Source organism: Cotesia glomerata, linkage group LG5 (assembly GCF_020080835.1).
Source record: "Cotesia glomerata isolate CgM1 linkage group LG5, MPM_Cglom_v2.3, whole genome shotgun sequence".
NCBI classification, from domain to species: Eukaryota; Metazoa; Arthropoda; class Insecta; order Hymenoptera; family Braconidae; genus Cotesia; species Cotesia glomerata.
Window position 1 is genome coordinate 3,965,759 of NC_058162.1, and position 14,614 is coordinate 3,980,372.

The following is a 14,614-nucleotide window of genomic DNA, read 5'->3' on the forward strand; positions in this document are numbered from 1 at the left end:
TTGTAATTTTTTTTAATTTCAAGATGTGGAATTTATTGATAATTTTTTCATAACAATTTTGTTATAAAAATTTAAAAAATTAACATATGTCTTTTACTTTAATTACTAATTTATGAAAATTAAATTAGCCGACATTTAAAAATTTTTAGAATTTTTTTTTATTGAAAAAATTATTAAAAAAAAACTTTAAAAACTGTAAGTGCAATTCTGTAAGTACAATTCTTAAAAAATATTTTTTTGTTATAATTTAATTATTAAAAAAAAATCAAAAAATTAAAATCGTCGGCTAACTTTAGTATTATGAAAATTAAATTAGCCGACATTTAAAAATATTTACAATTTTTGTTATGAAAAAAATAATTACAAAAAAATGAGAAAAAAATTTTTTTTTTTGTAAAAAGCTTTAAATTCAATTTTTAAAAAATATTTTTTTGTTCCAATTTATTAAATGGCTTTGAAAAAAAAAATGTTGATTGATTTTATGTAATCTTTATTAAAAGAATTTTGATAAGAAATAATTTTATAATAAAATTTTTATTCACTTCCATTCAATTATAAATACTTGAACAAAAAAAACTGCTAGTATTGCTTGGTTTAAGATTAATTTTCATTTTGAACAATCCAATTCTTGTTCTTTACTCTTATAATCTCAACGACAGATAAACTAATTATTCAACAAATAGAGTTATTAAAATTAAAAAATTAAAAATAAAAAAAGTTCGTGTTTTCACTAGATAATAAATGTTAAGGAAAACAATATAATGTTTTTTTGAGATCCAAAATAAATAAAAAAAACGACATATATACTAATAAGTAAACAAAAGTAATGACAGCAGTATTTTTGATAGTAAAATTAAATATTTCTTGAATATAAATAACAATAAAACAACTAGTATTAATAGAGATATTTAAAATAATAATAAATAATATTTGTTATTTTTTTTCTACTTTAAGATTACTAGTATTAATCTCCAAGTCTTGCTTCAATAAAGAAGATAGAATGAAATCTGCCGACACCACAGGGCACAAAATCTCTTGTGGTTTTTTTTCTAGTATTTTCCGAACCTTTGGTGCATCATCTTCACAGCTTATTATCATAGATTTTGGTCCCCAGTATTTTGGAGCACGAACTAAGGGTCTACCTCCAGCAAATTTAACTATAGCTGAAAATTAATAAATTGTTAATTAGTATTTTATAATTAAAAGCGTAGCAATATAAAATTGTAATTATTATTACTTCTGAGTTCGTTTACACTCGGGCGATTAACGCCATTTGTAATGAGAACTGTATAATCCTGAAAAAGCTGTTTTTTCTTTGCTTTCATAAGGCTTTCTTCTAAATTAAAGCCATAAGTTTTTTCAGCTACTTCGTCTTTTAATATATATTTATAAGGATTAACAAAATTATTTTTGGTAATACTTTCATTTATCCATTGAGTTGAAACGATGGGAATTGAGCGACAAATCGCACAAATAAATTTAAATGTCCTTCGAAATTTATCAGCCACTAAAACAGTCGCATCTGTTGGATCATTAGTAATTTGCCCACCTATAAAATAAATATATCATTGTATTTAATCATTATAATTTATTAATCAATTTAATTCTAATTTAATTTATTGCCATAGGCAATATATATTAATTACAGAGTAAATCCTGTACCTAACTTACTTACTAACAATGAAATATTTAGTGAAAGTTTACGTATTAAGCTAGTATCTACTTTAATAATTCCTCTCTTTGATTATTGTTGTGCGGCGTATACGAATATGTCAAACAAATTATTATTAAAGATGCAGCGTAAATTGAATTCATGTGTTAGATTTATCTATAAAGTACCAAAATATGAACATGTTACTCCATATTTCAAAAAGTTAGGTTGGCTAAAGCTTTTGCAGCGAGAAGAGATTATTTCATTGCTTGTCTGTTTTATAAGGAAATTCGACTAAATTATCGGCAGCTATTCGGTTCAAAACTAGACTTTTTGCCTGTAGCACTGCGTAGAGGTGATGTCCGACAAGACTATCTTCGTATACCGCAGACTAATTGTGTCATTGTATCATGTATGATAATTCATTCTTAATTCATGGCATACGTATCTGGAATGCACTGACAGCTGAGACTGTGGCTGTAGATAATTTGGATGAATTTAAAAATGCTTGCTCCAATCACTTTTTTGAACATGACAATTAATAATTGCAATCTTTATTTTTCATCTTATTTAAATATTTTTTCTTGTAGAATTATTATGACTTTAAATTAAGTTATTTGTTTGTATTAAATAATCTATTTGGATTTTATAACATTTTAAATTAAATCTAATTGTAAACCTTTAATTAGTTAAGTAATCTTGTAACCTATGTAAACCAATGTAATTTAAATATTGATGGCTTTGAGGAAGCTTAGGTTCCAGAGCCAAAAAATTTTTTATCTATCTATCTATCTATCTACTTTAAAGCAAGTTTAAAAAAAAAAGCCATTTGGCAGTCGAAATGGAAGTAGATTTCATAATGAATAGAAAAAAAAATACTAGGATTGTATGCAAAAAAAAAACCAGTGCAACACAGCAAATTTCATAATTAGCATAGTGGAATAGGACTTATTTTTGAGACTACACATATAATATGGTACTGTATTTAAGCTTATTTAAAGAACTTTCAGATGCAATTTACAGAGATTCAATAAGTTATCCCATTAAAAAGTTATATCGAGTAAAAAAGTGAAGAAAAATGAATTTTTAACCGATTAAGCTCATTTTCGAACTTGACTTCGGTATCTATCTGTTGAATAAGTATGTTGAGTTTAGTAAAGATCCGTTTTAAATTGGTAACGCTATCGTCGTGACAAGCTGCGTTATATCGTATACACATACATATGGGTGATTCTCTGTAAGGACGTCTTAAATCTGTACAAAATTGTCCGACCAAATTATTTTTGATTTTATTAGAAAAAAAATTAACAAGGGCTACAAAACTATCAGCTTAATCATAATAAATAAACAGCCGATTTAATTTTTGCTTTTTCGATATTTGTGTATCTTTTGCCATATAACATCACAGGGGACTGTTTTATTTTTATCATATTGAGGAAAATTAAGCAAACTATTTCAATGCATTCAACTTTTCAAGTTCTCAATGAATGTTTACATTAATTAGAATAATATTAAGACTTATGGATCCAATTTTATAAATAAATTATAAACAAAAATAGCTGTCAGGGGACTGAGTTTTGAAGTGGCGCAGACACATATTTCCAGAACAAACGGTGCTTTGACACTAAATAAAATGGCGATAAAGCGCTAATAGCCCTATGGTTATTAACTTACGGCTAGTTAGATCCTTATAAACCTTACAAAAGGTCAAATAACACGCTAGATTTTTTTTTTGGCTTTGAACATCTGGCAGGGGACTGATCTTAAAATGCCTGGGACAAACTTTGGTTTAATGAATTTAATGAACCAATTTAACTTTCGGTACTTTTTATTTAAGAAGATTGTTAGTTAACTAATTAAGTTTATAAAAATTATGGACCAAATTATATATTATTGACGAATAACTTAAAATTTAATCTTAGTTTTAATTTTGGGACTGGGACAGCCCAGGGGACTGACATTTCGGGGGTTTACGAATTTATAGCAAAAAAACCAAAATTTATTCCATTTTAGTTTTCAATGCTCCAAATAGAAATGTTTTTTACTTTCGTAATAAATTTTTTTTATTAACAAAATAACAATTTTTCTAATAAAAAAATGCCTGGGACAGCAAAAAACATCCTTACAGAGAATCACCCATATATATATATAAACTTTTGAACCATATCGATGTATTTTCTGACTCAGCTCGTCGAGCTAAGTCGGAATATAGTAAAATTTTTCAAAATTTCCGTCATGAAGACCAATGCAATAATTAGATTTCTATGAAATCTACTAAAAAACAAAAAGTAATTTTATATAATACAAAGTAAGTAATCAGTAAGAGAAGATAATTAGACATATTTAGAAATGAGCTAGTGAGTTTACAGTATTTAATCATTATAAGAACAATAGATAAATAAAAATAAATAATTATAATTAATATTAACCATCTCTAAAATGTTTTACTTTAATTTATAAAAACTAATTCTAAAATATTTTACTCAAATTTATAAAAATTTACTTAAATTTATAAAAATTGCTCACTATTAATGTAATACTCTGTACTTTACGGCCCTTAAGGAACATTTGTTCTAGACTCGATTGAATTAAATAAATAAAAAAAACAAAAAATAAATAAAGAATAAATTTACCTAATTTTTCTATTGCAATTTGACGTTTTTCATCCATTTCACCAGTAAAACATATCTTGTCAGTCTTATTTAATAAGCGAGTACCATATTGTACAAAACCAGAAGGCGAAAAAGAACTACCAAAATTATTTTCCGACTTAACATTTTGATTTACAGTTGGAGTTTCTACAGGCGCAGTAGAAGTTGAAGCAACTGGTTCATTTCTTTGAATTTTTATATTTGCATTCAAGTTGGTGTTATTTGAATTTTCCTTTGTTGGGTGCGACTTATCATTTGATTTTTCATTGATAATCGATTTATTCAATGTCTGAGTATTATTTAAATTTTCATTCATAGATCTCTCATTGACATTTGAATCATTATTAGTTGGCTTTTCATTACTATTTACTGGTTCATTACTTGAAGCTGCCTCCTGATTTTTCGAATTTTCTTGCCTCGAATCTTTATTGAGCAATGTTTCATTATTACTCGAAATATTATTGTCACCATCGGTTCTTAATGTCTCATTAGTCGCAGAATTCACATTAGTACTACGCAGCGATTTATTTATAATTTTTACTATAGATTGCGTAGTTGATGGTGGTTGTACAATTACAACGGAACTAATTTTTTCAAAAAATTGGCTTACAATTTGTCGTTCTTGCCCATTTTTCAATAGTTCATTCGATATTTCAATTCTATTTGCTGATTTTCCATCAAGATGTATGATTACATCTGAAACCTTTAAAAGATAGTGTTATTTATAGAAAAATTGCTTACAAAATTATATAAATAACTTTAATTAAAAAAATACTTCTTCAGATGACTGAATTTTTTGTTTTTTTGCTGGAGGTGCTCCTTGATTATAAGAACAAGAAGCAGTTGCATCCTGTGAGATATCATCTGTCGCTTTTCGTTTAAGGTTCTTAGCTACTGAATTTTTATCCGAGTCAGTTTGCACCTAAACTCATAAATAACAAATTTAAAAAAAGTAAATAAAATTAAATTAATAATTAAGGTACAAGACCCAGTTATTGACACTGGCCTAGTTATTTGACACTTGCAATTTTATTCTAATTAAAAAAAATAAAATGTTCTCAAAAAATCAATTATCTTAAAATTTATAATTCAAAAATTATATTTATCAACCCGTAGTGGTCATACTGGGTCTAGTTGACCCTATGCACGGAAAAAATTGTTGCTACTTGCGTTCTTTTCAATATTTTCACTCGAGTCGTACACGAGAGTAATTCTTAACACTTCCGTTGAATTACTCAATCATTTTTTAATTTTTTTCAATTGTTTAGTTATAAAAAAAAATGCGAAAAAGTCAAATTTCGAAAAATTTGACTCTTTTCACTAAAAACTTCATTTTTTAAGATAAATGAAAATGACCTCCGGGGTTATAGTCCGGATATCGCATACTTTGAAAAAAAAGTAGTATCATGTCGGACTTTTCAAAAATTATATTTATTTGTACAATTGAAATCTTAAATTTCCATGAATCCCAAAAAATCTTCAAACAATAATAGATGGTACCACAGATACCATTTTGAATTATATCTTCGAAGCAAGAGCAACTCAAAAATTACCTGGGGTCATCTAGACCCCTGATGACCACTACAAGTTAATGTATTACAATTGATTTGCTTTTTTTCAATTAACTTTTTTCAATTAATTTTTTCAATATTTACTAAAATTATTCAAAAAAATTTGAATTTGTTCCTTGAACATTTTAGAATATATTAATAATTTTTTCAAACATCTTCGAAAACGTTATATTGCTGAAAAAAAATTTCTTAAAAAAATTTGCGGGGCTTTCCTCATCGCTTGACCAGAGTCATAAGTAGTTTTTTGTCCGCAGCGTTGCCGAAAACACCTCTAGTCTCTGCCTGTCAAACGTGTATGAACTGGCAACACTGTACGCTCTAAAAGCATTGCGGCAAATCCCTCATCACTCGACCAAAGTCGTTAGGTCGCGTTTGTTAACCAGTCTAGGGTTAAAATAAAATTACAAGTGTCAATAACTGGGTCTTTGACCTTAATCTGACTAGAAAAAAATTTTTATTTACTCCTATTGAAGACATCAGTATTGTATTTGATTTTTCAGGTACAGGAATGGTTTTTTGAAAGTTAGGAGTAGGCGCAGAAATAGAACTTGTATTATTTTCATTATTTTTTTTGTTGAAGGAAATGGTTTGTGTACTACGTGAATTTCCAGACTCAGAAACAGTAGTGTGAGACGAGTTAGAACTGGTAGACCCAATAGTGGTATTTCCTTCTTTTGTGGAACTATTTACTGTAGCATTTAACGCTGCAGTTTTATCACTAGACGATGTATCAATTGTTGCATGACTTATTTCTGTTAAATTAGAATTTTCTTTACAATTTTCGACCTGAATTTTCGCCGAAGGATCCTCTGTGACTTTATCAACAATATTTTTATTTTTTTTAGAAGCTGACTCTTGAATAACAGAATTGTTACTTCTTTTATTAGACTCCAAAACATTACTATGATTATTTTTCAGCGAGGCTCCTTCTGATTTTTTTTCCCGAGCAACTGGTGTAGAAGAAGCAATACCATTGATAGGAATAGCAATTCTATTATGTGGGTTGTATAATAATAATTTTGGTGGTATGTTTTGTGAATTTGAATCTACATTTTCAATTACTATTTTTGGTAAAGTTTTTTTTTTAGGCGTATTTTTTGTAGGAGTTACACGCTTCAATATATCTGTACTTTGAGAACATTTATTTGTAGACTCCGAAGATCCAGATTGAATTGGTTTAATGTAAGGATTACTAATAATATAAAATTGATTTTTTTGAGTTGTAGTAACAGTTGTGTTCGATACCTGATGTTGAATAATACTCGATTTTTTATTTTCAATCATCATCAAACTCTTATTCGTTTCATCTTCGTTACTACAATCTGTTTTTTGACTTCTAATAATCAAACTTGGAAGAATATTACTACTGTTAGTCATTTTTTTCTGACAATCAGCTTCATTTTTCTCACACATGTCTCGTGGATTATCAGCTGAAGCCGAATCTACCGAATTTTGTTGCACTAAACTTTGACTCTCATCACTTTTATTACTATTTATTATCCCTTCTGTTAAACTAGGACGATCCTCCATTAATGTTTTTTCATTATTAAAAAGTATTGTATTATTTTGACTTTGTGAATCATGATCCTCTAAATTTGACAGTTGTCTCACTGAAGAAGTGACATCTAGAACAGAACATGCTAAGATCTTATTATATTTTATTTAAAATAATACTAAAGTTAACCAACATTTTTTATTTTTGTTGTTTTTTTCATTTACTAAATTATAACTAAAAAATGTTTTTAAAAAATTGCACGTGTAGTTTTTTTAATTTTTTACAAATGAATTTTTTTTTTTTAATAAAAATAATTCTAAAAATTTTTAAATGTCGGCTAACTTAATTTTCATTTATTTAACTAATAAAAATATAATAACACTAAAGTTGGCCGACGTTTTTAATTTTTTTTAATTATTAAATTAGAATTAAAAATTTTTTCAAGTTTTTTACATATGGAAATTTTTTTTTATTATGCAATAATTTTTTAAATAAAAAAAAGTTCTAAAAATTTTTTGATGTCGGCTAACTTAATTTTCATAAAAATATATACCAGGAGTTTCATCATCTTGAATTTCAACAATTTTTAAACAATCGTCTTCATCTTCACTAATCAATTCTATAACATCAACGACATTCAGTTGGTTAATTGGACTGTCATTAATTTTTGGACTATTATTATCATCTTGTATATTAATAGGATCATCAATTCCCGAATCCTAAAATTTTTGTTGATTTTTAAAATTAAAATTAATATTTTTATAATAAACATAACCCTCAAATACCTCAGAATCATTTTTTTCAATTTTGACGATTGGCTCACCAGACGCTTTGTATAAAAAATTTTTAAATATGTTTTTTATCATTTTTATGAATTTTTAGAGCTACACTTACTTATAAATTTATTTTATAATATTTATTAAGTTGATGTTCAAACATAAGTCTGGAGAAAATCAGAGAAAGTTTCATTCAAATACTCAAATGTATTTTAAAATGGCGGAGATAACCCGGGAAAACAGCGCCAATTTTAAATTATGAAAAAAATTATTCTCAATTTATTAGAAAAATAATTAGTTATTTTAAATTATAAAAAAAATTATTCTCAATTTATTAGAAAAATAATTAGTTATTTTAAATTATAAAAAAAATTATTCTCAATTTATTAGAAAAATAATTAGTTATTTTTTAATTAGTTGTTCAATTGTTTAATAGATGAAATTAATGACATTCAATTTAGTTGTCACTTGATAATTTTTTAATTTTCTTTAGCAAACAAATTAATTTTAAAAAATTGCATTTTTCGTTTTTTAAAAATTCTATCAATTTTTTTTTTTTTTTAATTTTTTTTATGTCATAATTTATTTGTTACAAAAATTATAAACTATGCTAAATTAATTAATCAATGGTTTAGTGAGCGATTAATCAATTTTATTGACCAGACAATCAGCAACTAGACACTTTGTCAATTGTAAGTACATTAAATAAAGATTTTATTTTAAACGTCTACATTTTATTTATTTCAAAAGTAATTAACGCAGATACATTTCTTAAAACCTAAAATATTTTTTATATAAAAAATATATAAAATAAACTTTGATATTTTGCAAGGAAAATATTTTTTTTTATATTTTTTATACTAAATAACTAAATAAAAATGACTGAAACATAATAACAAATTTATATGCTTTATTTCTAAGCTTATTCGGGGATTATTTCCTGATTAATTATGCAGTCTGTAATAAAAGTTATAGTAACAACGCGTTCAAAAAAGTTTGGTTTTTTTTTCATTAAATTTTGAACTTTTTTTTCATCTTTTGAGCAAGTTACAATCATTGCAGGAGGTTTCAGGTTTTTAGAAATATTCTTGTAAACAATGCCACCAGCTATTTCAATTAGATCTGAAATTTAAATCACAAATGTTAATAATTAATAAAAATTATTTTTCTTAGAATTAGAAAATAATTGTACAAAGTATTTCAGATCCCAGTTAATATAATAAAATAAATAATTCTGGTTATTATGAATCAAAGCTAACAATCAATTTTCAAGGTATTGTTTTTAACAAATTTTGTTATTTATAATTTTAATTTTTTATTTTTTATTTATAATTTTTGTATGTAATTAATTAGATGCCTGACCTGAATTATTTATTTTATTAAAAAATAAATTTAAAAAAAAAGTAATCGTACATTTTAATTGATTAAAACTTTTTTTTTGAATGCCCGAAGTAATGATGAAGTAGTATCCTTCAAATAAATTTTTTTCTCTCGCTCTTTTCAAACTCATTTTCAAATTAAAGTTGTATTTTTTTTCAGATTCAATATTTTTCAATAAATACTTATTGGGATCGACGAATCTATGATTTTCAACACAATCTTGGATCCAATTGAGAGAAACAATCGGAATTCCCCGACAAATTGCACTTAAAAATTCCATTGTTCTCTTAACTTTTTTAGCAACTAAAACTGTTGCTATCTTTGAATCGGAAACAACTTTTCCACCTAGAAAAAAATTAATTATATTAATAGATTGAGTATTAAATATTATATAATTACTCAATAACACTAAAGTTAGCCGTCAGCTGTTAATTTAAAAATTTTTTTTAACAAATCAATTACAATAAAAAAATGCTTCGAAAAATTTTCACCAAGGATTTTTTTTTATGACATTAAATTTAGATGTCACTTGACAATTTTTAAATTTTTTTTAACAAACAAATTTCTTCAAAAAAATTACTTTTAAAAAATTGCATTTTTAATTTTTTAAAATTTCTAAATGTCAATTTTTTTAATAATTATTTTTTGTCATAATTTGTTACAAAAATATGACATTAAATTTAGATGAAAATTAATTTAGCAGATATTTGATAATTTTAAGAATTTTTTAAACAATTAAATTATGTGTCAAAGAAAATGAAAAAAAAAAATTGACATTTAGAAAATTAAATAAATAAAAAATGCAATTTTTTAGAAATAATTTTTCGGAGCAAATTAATTTATTAAATAAAATTAAAAGTAATTTTTATTAATTTTCACATGTGGAACTTTTTGATAAAATTTTTTTTATAATAATTTAATTGCTATAAAATTCTAAAAAAATTTTTAATATTTGTCAACTTCAGTGTCATAATTACTCATTATTTATTATTTATGAAACTAAAATTAGCTGACAGCAAAAAATTTTTCTAGCTTTTCAAATTTTTTACATGTGCAATATTTTCATTTAATTTTTTTTAAATAATTTTATTAACAAAAAAAATTCTGAAAATTGTCAGCTGTCTGCTAATTTTACTTTCATTATTATTTACCAAAATTTTCAATTGTCTGTTTATAATTATCATTATAAGCATATTTTCCCGCAAAAAGAATTTTGTAAATTATCGAAGTGTAAATTCTTGCTGAGCGTTTCAAAATAGTTTCATTTTTAATTAAAATAATTGAGCCTGTACATTCATCAAGTGAAGTCACTTCCTTTCCATGAGTAACAATTTTATTATCATTTAAATCAGACATATTTCCATCATAAACACGGACTTTTCCATTTTTTAATGTATCACCAAAATTCTTCTCAATTTTTCGCTTTCTTTCATAGCGAGAATTTTTTCTTTTCAATTGCATTTTTATAGTTTTTTGCAATTCATAACAACTGTGATCAAAATACCAATCTTCAGAATTATTTTCTTGGTAAAATTTACTGTCTTGTATTTTATAAAGAGTATCTTTTTTTTCTTCGACTAATTTAGGAGATTTTATATCAGTTATTCTTGTCAGTAAAACTTTCAACTCTTTTTCCATTTTTTTATTACTGCTGTTATTATTTTTAGCATTAATATACTTATTAATTTCTTCTTCAGTAATTTTTTTTAAAACAACTCTTAATTCTTTACTTAGTACTGAACTATTATTATTATTTTCAACACGTTTAGGAATTCCAGGATTAGCGTAAGATAAAATCGCTCTATCAGATAATTTAACAGCAGAAACTTGCAATTCGGATGTTATTTCTGTATCATTTTTTGGAGAATTATTATCAATATCAAGGAAGAAATCTTCATCAAGAAATTCTTCATTAATATAATGATTTTCAAAAATTTCATTTGAAGTGTAAATTTGTGTTGAAAAAGTATTCGAACACCGAGTATCAAACAATGGACAACTACAAAACTCTTTCATGCTACATTTTTGTTTACCTTGTAATTGTAAGCTAGAATTAGAAGCTTCAGATGGAGCGGATGATGATGCATCAACAGAAGAATCATCTCGCTCAAGATAATCAAGGTAAAAGCTCTCCAAATTTTCATAGTTATTATCAAGATTAGGTGATGGCATGCTTTTAACTTCTTCAGAAGGAAAAAAATTTACATCATCACTTAATATGTCATTTAACTCGTCAATAATATTTTTGTCAGCGTTACTCAAACAGCGATTCTCAGTAACAATTGTAGACTTTATTACGTCGTCATCGCTGTTCTTTACAGCATTGTCAAAAATATCTTTTGCACTTATTTCTGAATTTTCACTCACACCGAACTTTAATTCAAATTCTTTCAATAATATTTTATCCATTGTTATAGATAATTTAGGAACTTTTGAAGACATTTTTATTATTTCACTTTATTATTTAATATTAAATGACATTGAAATTAAACTATTAACTTACTGGAGTTTAAATAATTCATTTAATTGCTATTCTATGTAAGTTGCTCCGTTAACTCCGTTAAGCTCAATACCAATTATTTGACTGATATAAAACATTTCAAACGATGCTGAATGATAGAAATGAAGTTAGCCGACATTTCAAAATTTTTGTAAATTTTTTATTAAAAAAATTTCAATTAAACAATTAAAAAAAAAAATTCACATGTAAAAAATTTGAAAAACTATAAATGCAATTTTTTAGAAATATCTTTTTAGTTGTAATTTAATTAATAAAAAAAATCAAAAATTTTTAGGCGTCTGCTAACTTCAGTGTCATTGCTGAATGTAGTAACGGAGTAACGGAAGCAGACATATTGAATGTAGTTTTTTTTTTTTTTTTTTCTTAAGGTATTACCCTCGCGACTTCCGTCGTCAAAAGTTTATGCTAGAGTGTATGGTACACATACTGGATAGTCATTATTGACAAGCCTAAAACTTTTTGCTGTTTATGTACTTATTTCAGCCAATCACGAACGAGAAACTGATCGTTTGAAAAGTCTGGCAACACTGCGTGAGCGTTGAGACATTTTATAGTGGTTATACTGTAGTGTTTTGGACTCATATATGTAATACTTCTATATGGACAGTTTCTATAAGTGGAAGCTGTTCCGACTAAGAAAGACAGAAGAATAACACTTTCTCTGTCCTCTGAGGTCCCAGCTCGGTTCTGCGCATTCTTTTGTGCGCAAAGGGGAAAGCAGCGGGTTATTCAAAACAGGAATGTTATTATAAAATTTTTTTTTTAATTCAATGCAAATTTATTTTAAAATACAAAATAATACTGAACAATTAGTTTTTCTGAATTACAATAATAAATATATTTGTAAACAGAATCATAACCACAAACTTATTCCCTTCATTCTTCCCCCTCTATTAACATCATGGGGAATTCTCAAGCATGCGCAACGTGAACCAGGTATCTGGGACGAGAGAGAAAATAGTATATGTCGGCACCTTAATAGTGGGACATTCCTTCCCATTTAAACTGTCCATATAGAAGTATTACATATATGTTTGGACTAACTGTAGACTAACCTCTGTTTTGACACATGCGTTTATTTATTTATTTACATACATTTATTCAGAAATATAATTACAATGTCTGAAAAATTGACTTATAAAGGACGATTCATAAAAAAAGTTCTTGAAAAACGACAGAAATCTCTAGCAAACATGAAAATAACTATGCAAATAACAAATAGAAAAAAAAAATAATTGACAATAATGTTTTGTTCTTTCAGAAAAATCAGTAACTAATTTTTTTATGTTGATGTATTAACTGATTTTAAATTTTAGTATTTTTTTTATTTTTTCATCTGACTATTATTTTTATAACTTATGAAAGATTAATAAATATTATTATATTAAAATTGATAACTTTTTGAATTTTTATAAATATAGAAAAATACTTATTTTCATAAAATAATCATTGTTATTTTTTTTAAATAAATAAAATTAATAACTATAATATTACACCTAACGTAAATTAAACTTTTCAAATTTGTCAGCGCATGCGCGTCTCATACTTCTTTCGCGGCTCACAAAACTTGCGCTGTTGCCACAGCTTTATTAACGTATCCCCTCCTCGGCTAAAGTCTGGTAAATTTTTCATTACTTATTAATAAATATCTCTGAAACTGTGTGGTAATTATCAATGAATTTTTTTTTTTTAATTGTTTAGTTGTTAGTTAACATTACTCTAGTTTTTTAAAAAGATCCTAAGAAAAGTTTCTAAGATATAAAAATGTTTGTAGGTAAACTTTTCGATATCCCGTATACCGTAATGTATAAGAGCGTTCAAAACTCAAACTTTGAAATTAAATATCTCGGAAACTAGATGGTCAAAAATTCTCAAATTGCGCCAATCGATGCAGAATTATATAGATATTAACCTGCCAAAGTTTAAAAAAAATCCTAAGAAAACGACTCTGGCGAGGGTAATACCTTAACTAAAGGTACAACGGAAATGCAAATATCGGGAAAATAGAAGCTCTGAAATAAACAGTTAAAATTATAAAAAATAATTAGATTTTTTTACAAGAAAATTTAACAAAAGTTTTTATCAATAAACTTGTAAATAAATATTAATTAGTAAATAATAGATTAAATGATACTAAAATTAGCCATGAAAATTAAGTTAGCCGACATTTAAAAATTTTCAAGATTTTTTTTCATTAAAAAAATGATGACACTAAAGTTAGCCGACATTTAAAAATTTTTCTATTTTTTTCAATAATTAAATTGCAAGTAAAAAATACTTTAAAAAAATTTCACGCATAATTTTTCAAATTTTTTACATGTGAAATTGTTTCTTTTAATTTTATTGTAACAATTTTTTCAATAAAAATAATTATAAAAATTTTCAAATGTCGGCTAATTTAGTTTTCATTAGAGTTATCCGACATCTAAAAATTTTTAGAATTTTTTTTATTGAAAAAATTATTAAAAAGAAATTAATTGAAAAAATTTCACATGTAGAAAGTTTTAAAAATTATTCGTGCAATTTTGTAAAAATATTTTTTTTGTTCTCATTTAATTAATGAAAAAAA

General features: G+C 25.4%; 2 protein-coding genes across 2 annotated transcripts; both read right to left on the reverse strand.

The window, feature by feature from the left end:
• Positions 1-918: 918 nt before the first annotated feature.
• Positions 919-8,202, reverse strand: LOC123265322 (putative uncharacterized protein DDB_G0286901). Its single transcript, XM_044729020.1, has 7 exons — positions 8,154-8,202; positions 7,922-8,087; positions 6,336-7,498; positions 5,078-5,224; positions 4,285-5,005; positions 1,238-1,549; positions 919-1,163 (listed from the first exon to the last, which is right to left on the reverse strand). Exons 3-7 carry the CDS (start codon positions 7,401-7,403, stop codon positions 934-936), a joined length of 2,478 nt encoding a protein of 825 aa, XP_044584955.1. The 5' UTR covers positions 7,404-7,498; positions 7,922-8,087; positions 8,154-8,202; the 3' UTR covers positions 919-933.
• Positions 8,203-9,001: 799 nt separating this feature from the next.
• On the reverse strand, positions 9,002-11,177 carry LOC123264756 (mediator of DNA damage checkpoint protein 1-like). The gene is made up of 3 exons (XM_044728202.1): positions 10,676-11,177; positions 9,558-9,869; positions 9,002-9,266 (listed from the first exon to the last, which is right to left on the reverse strand). Exons 1-3 carry the CDS (start codon positions 11,160-11,162, stop codon positions 9,067-9,069), a joined length of 999 nt encoding a protein of 332 aa, XP_044584137.1. The 5' UTR covers positions 11,163-11,177; the 3' UTR covers positions 9,002-9,066.
• Between the last annotated feature and the right edge of the window lie 3,437 nt (positions 11,178-14,614).

Excerpts from the sequence above, each read along its gene's own strand:
- LOC123265322 (XM_044729020.1), bottom strand. The coding sequence starts at position 7,403 with ATGGAGGATCGTCCTAGTTTAACAGAAGGGATAATAAATAGTAATAAA. Across the intron at positions 5,225-6,335 it reads TACTGATGTCTTCAATAGGA|GTGCAAACTGACTCGGATAA; the intron begins GTAAATAAAAAT and ends TTATGAGTTTAG. Across the intron at positions 5,006-5,077 it reads AAATTCAGTCATCTGAAGAA|GTTTCAGATGTAATCATACA; the intron begins GTATTTTTTTAA and ends TATCTTTTAAAG.
- LOC123264756 (XM_044728202.1), bottom strand. The coding sequence starts at position 11,162 with ATGGAAAAAGAGTTGAAAGTTTTACTGACAAGAATAACTGATATAAAA. Across the intron at positions 9,870-10,675 it reads ACAGACAATTGAAAATTTTG|GTGGAAAAGTTGTTTCCGAT; the intron begins GTAAATAATAAT and ends ATTTTTTTCTAG. Across the intron at positions 9,267-9,557 it reads AAGTTTTAATCAATTAAAAT|ATCTAATTGAAATAGCTGGT; the intron begins GTACGATTACTT and ends TTTAAATTTCAG.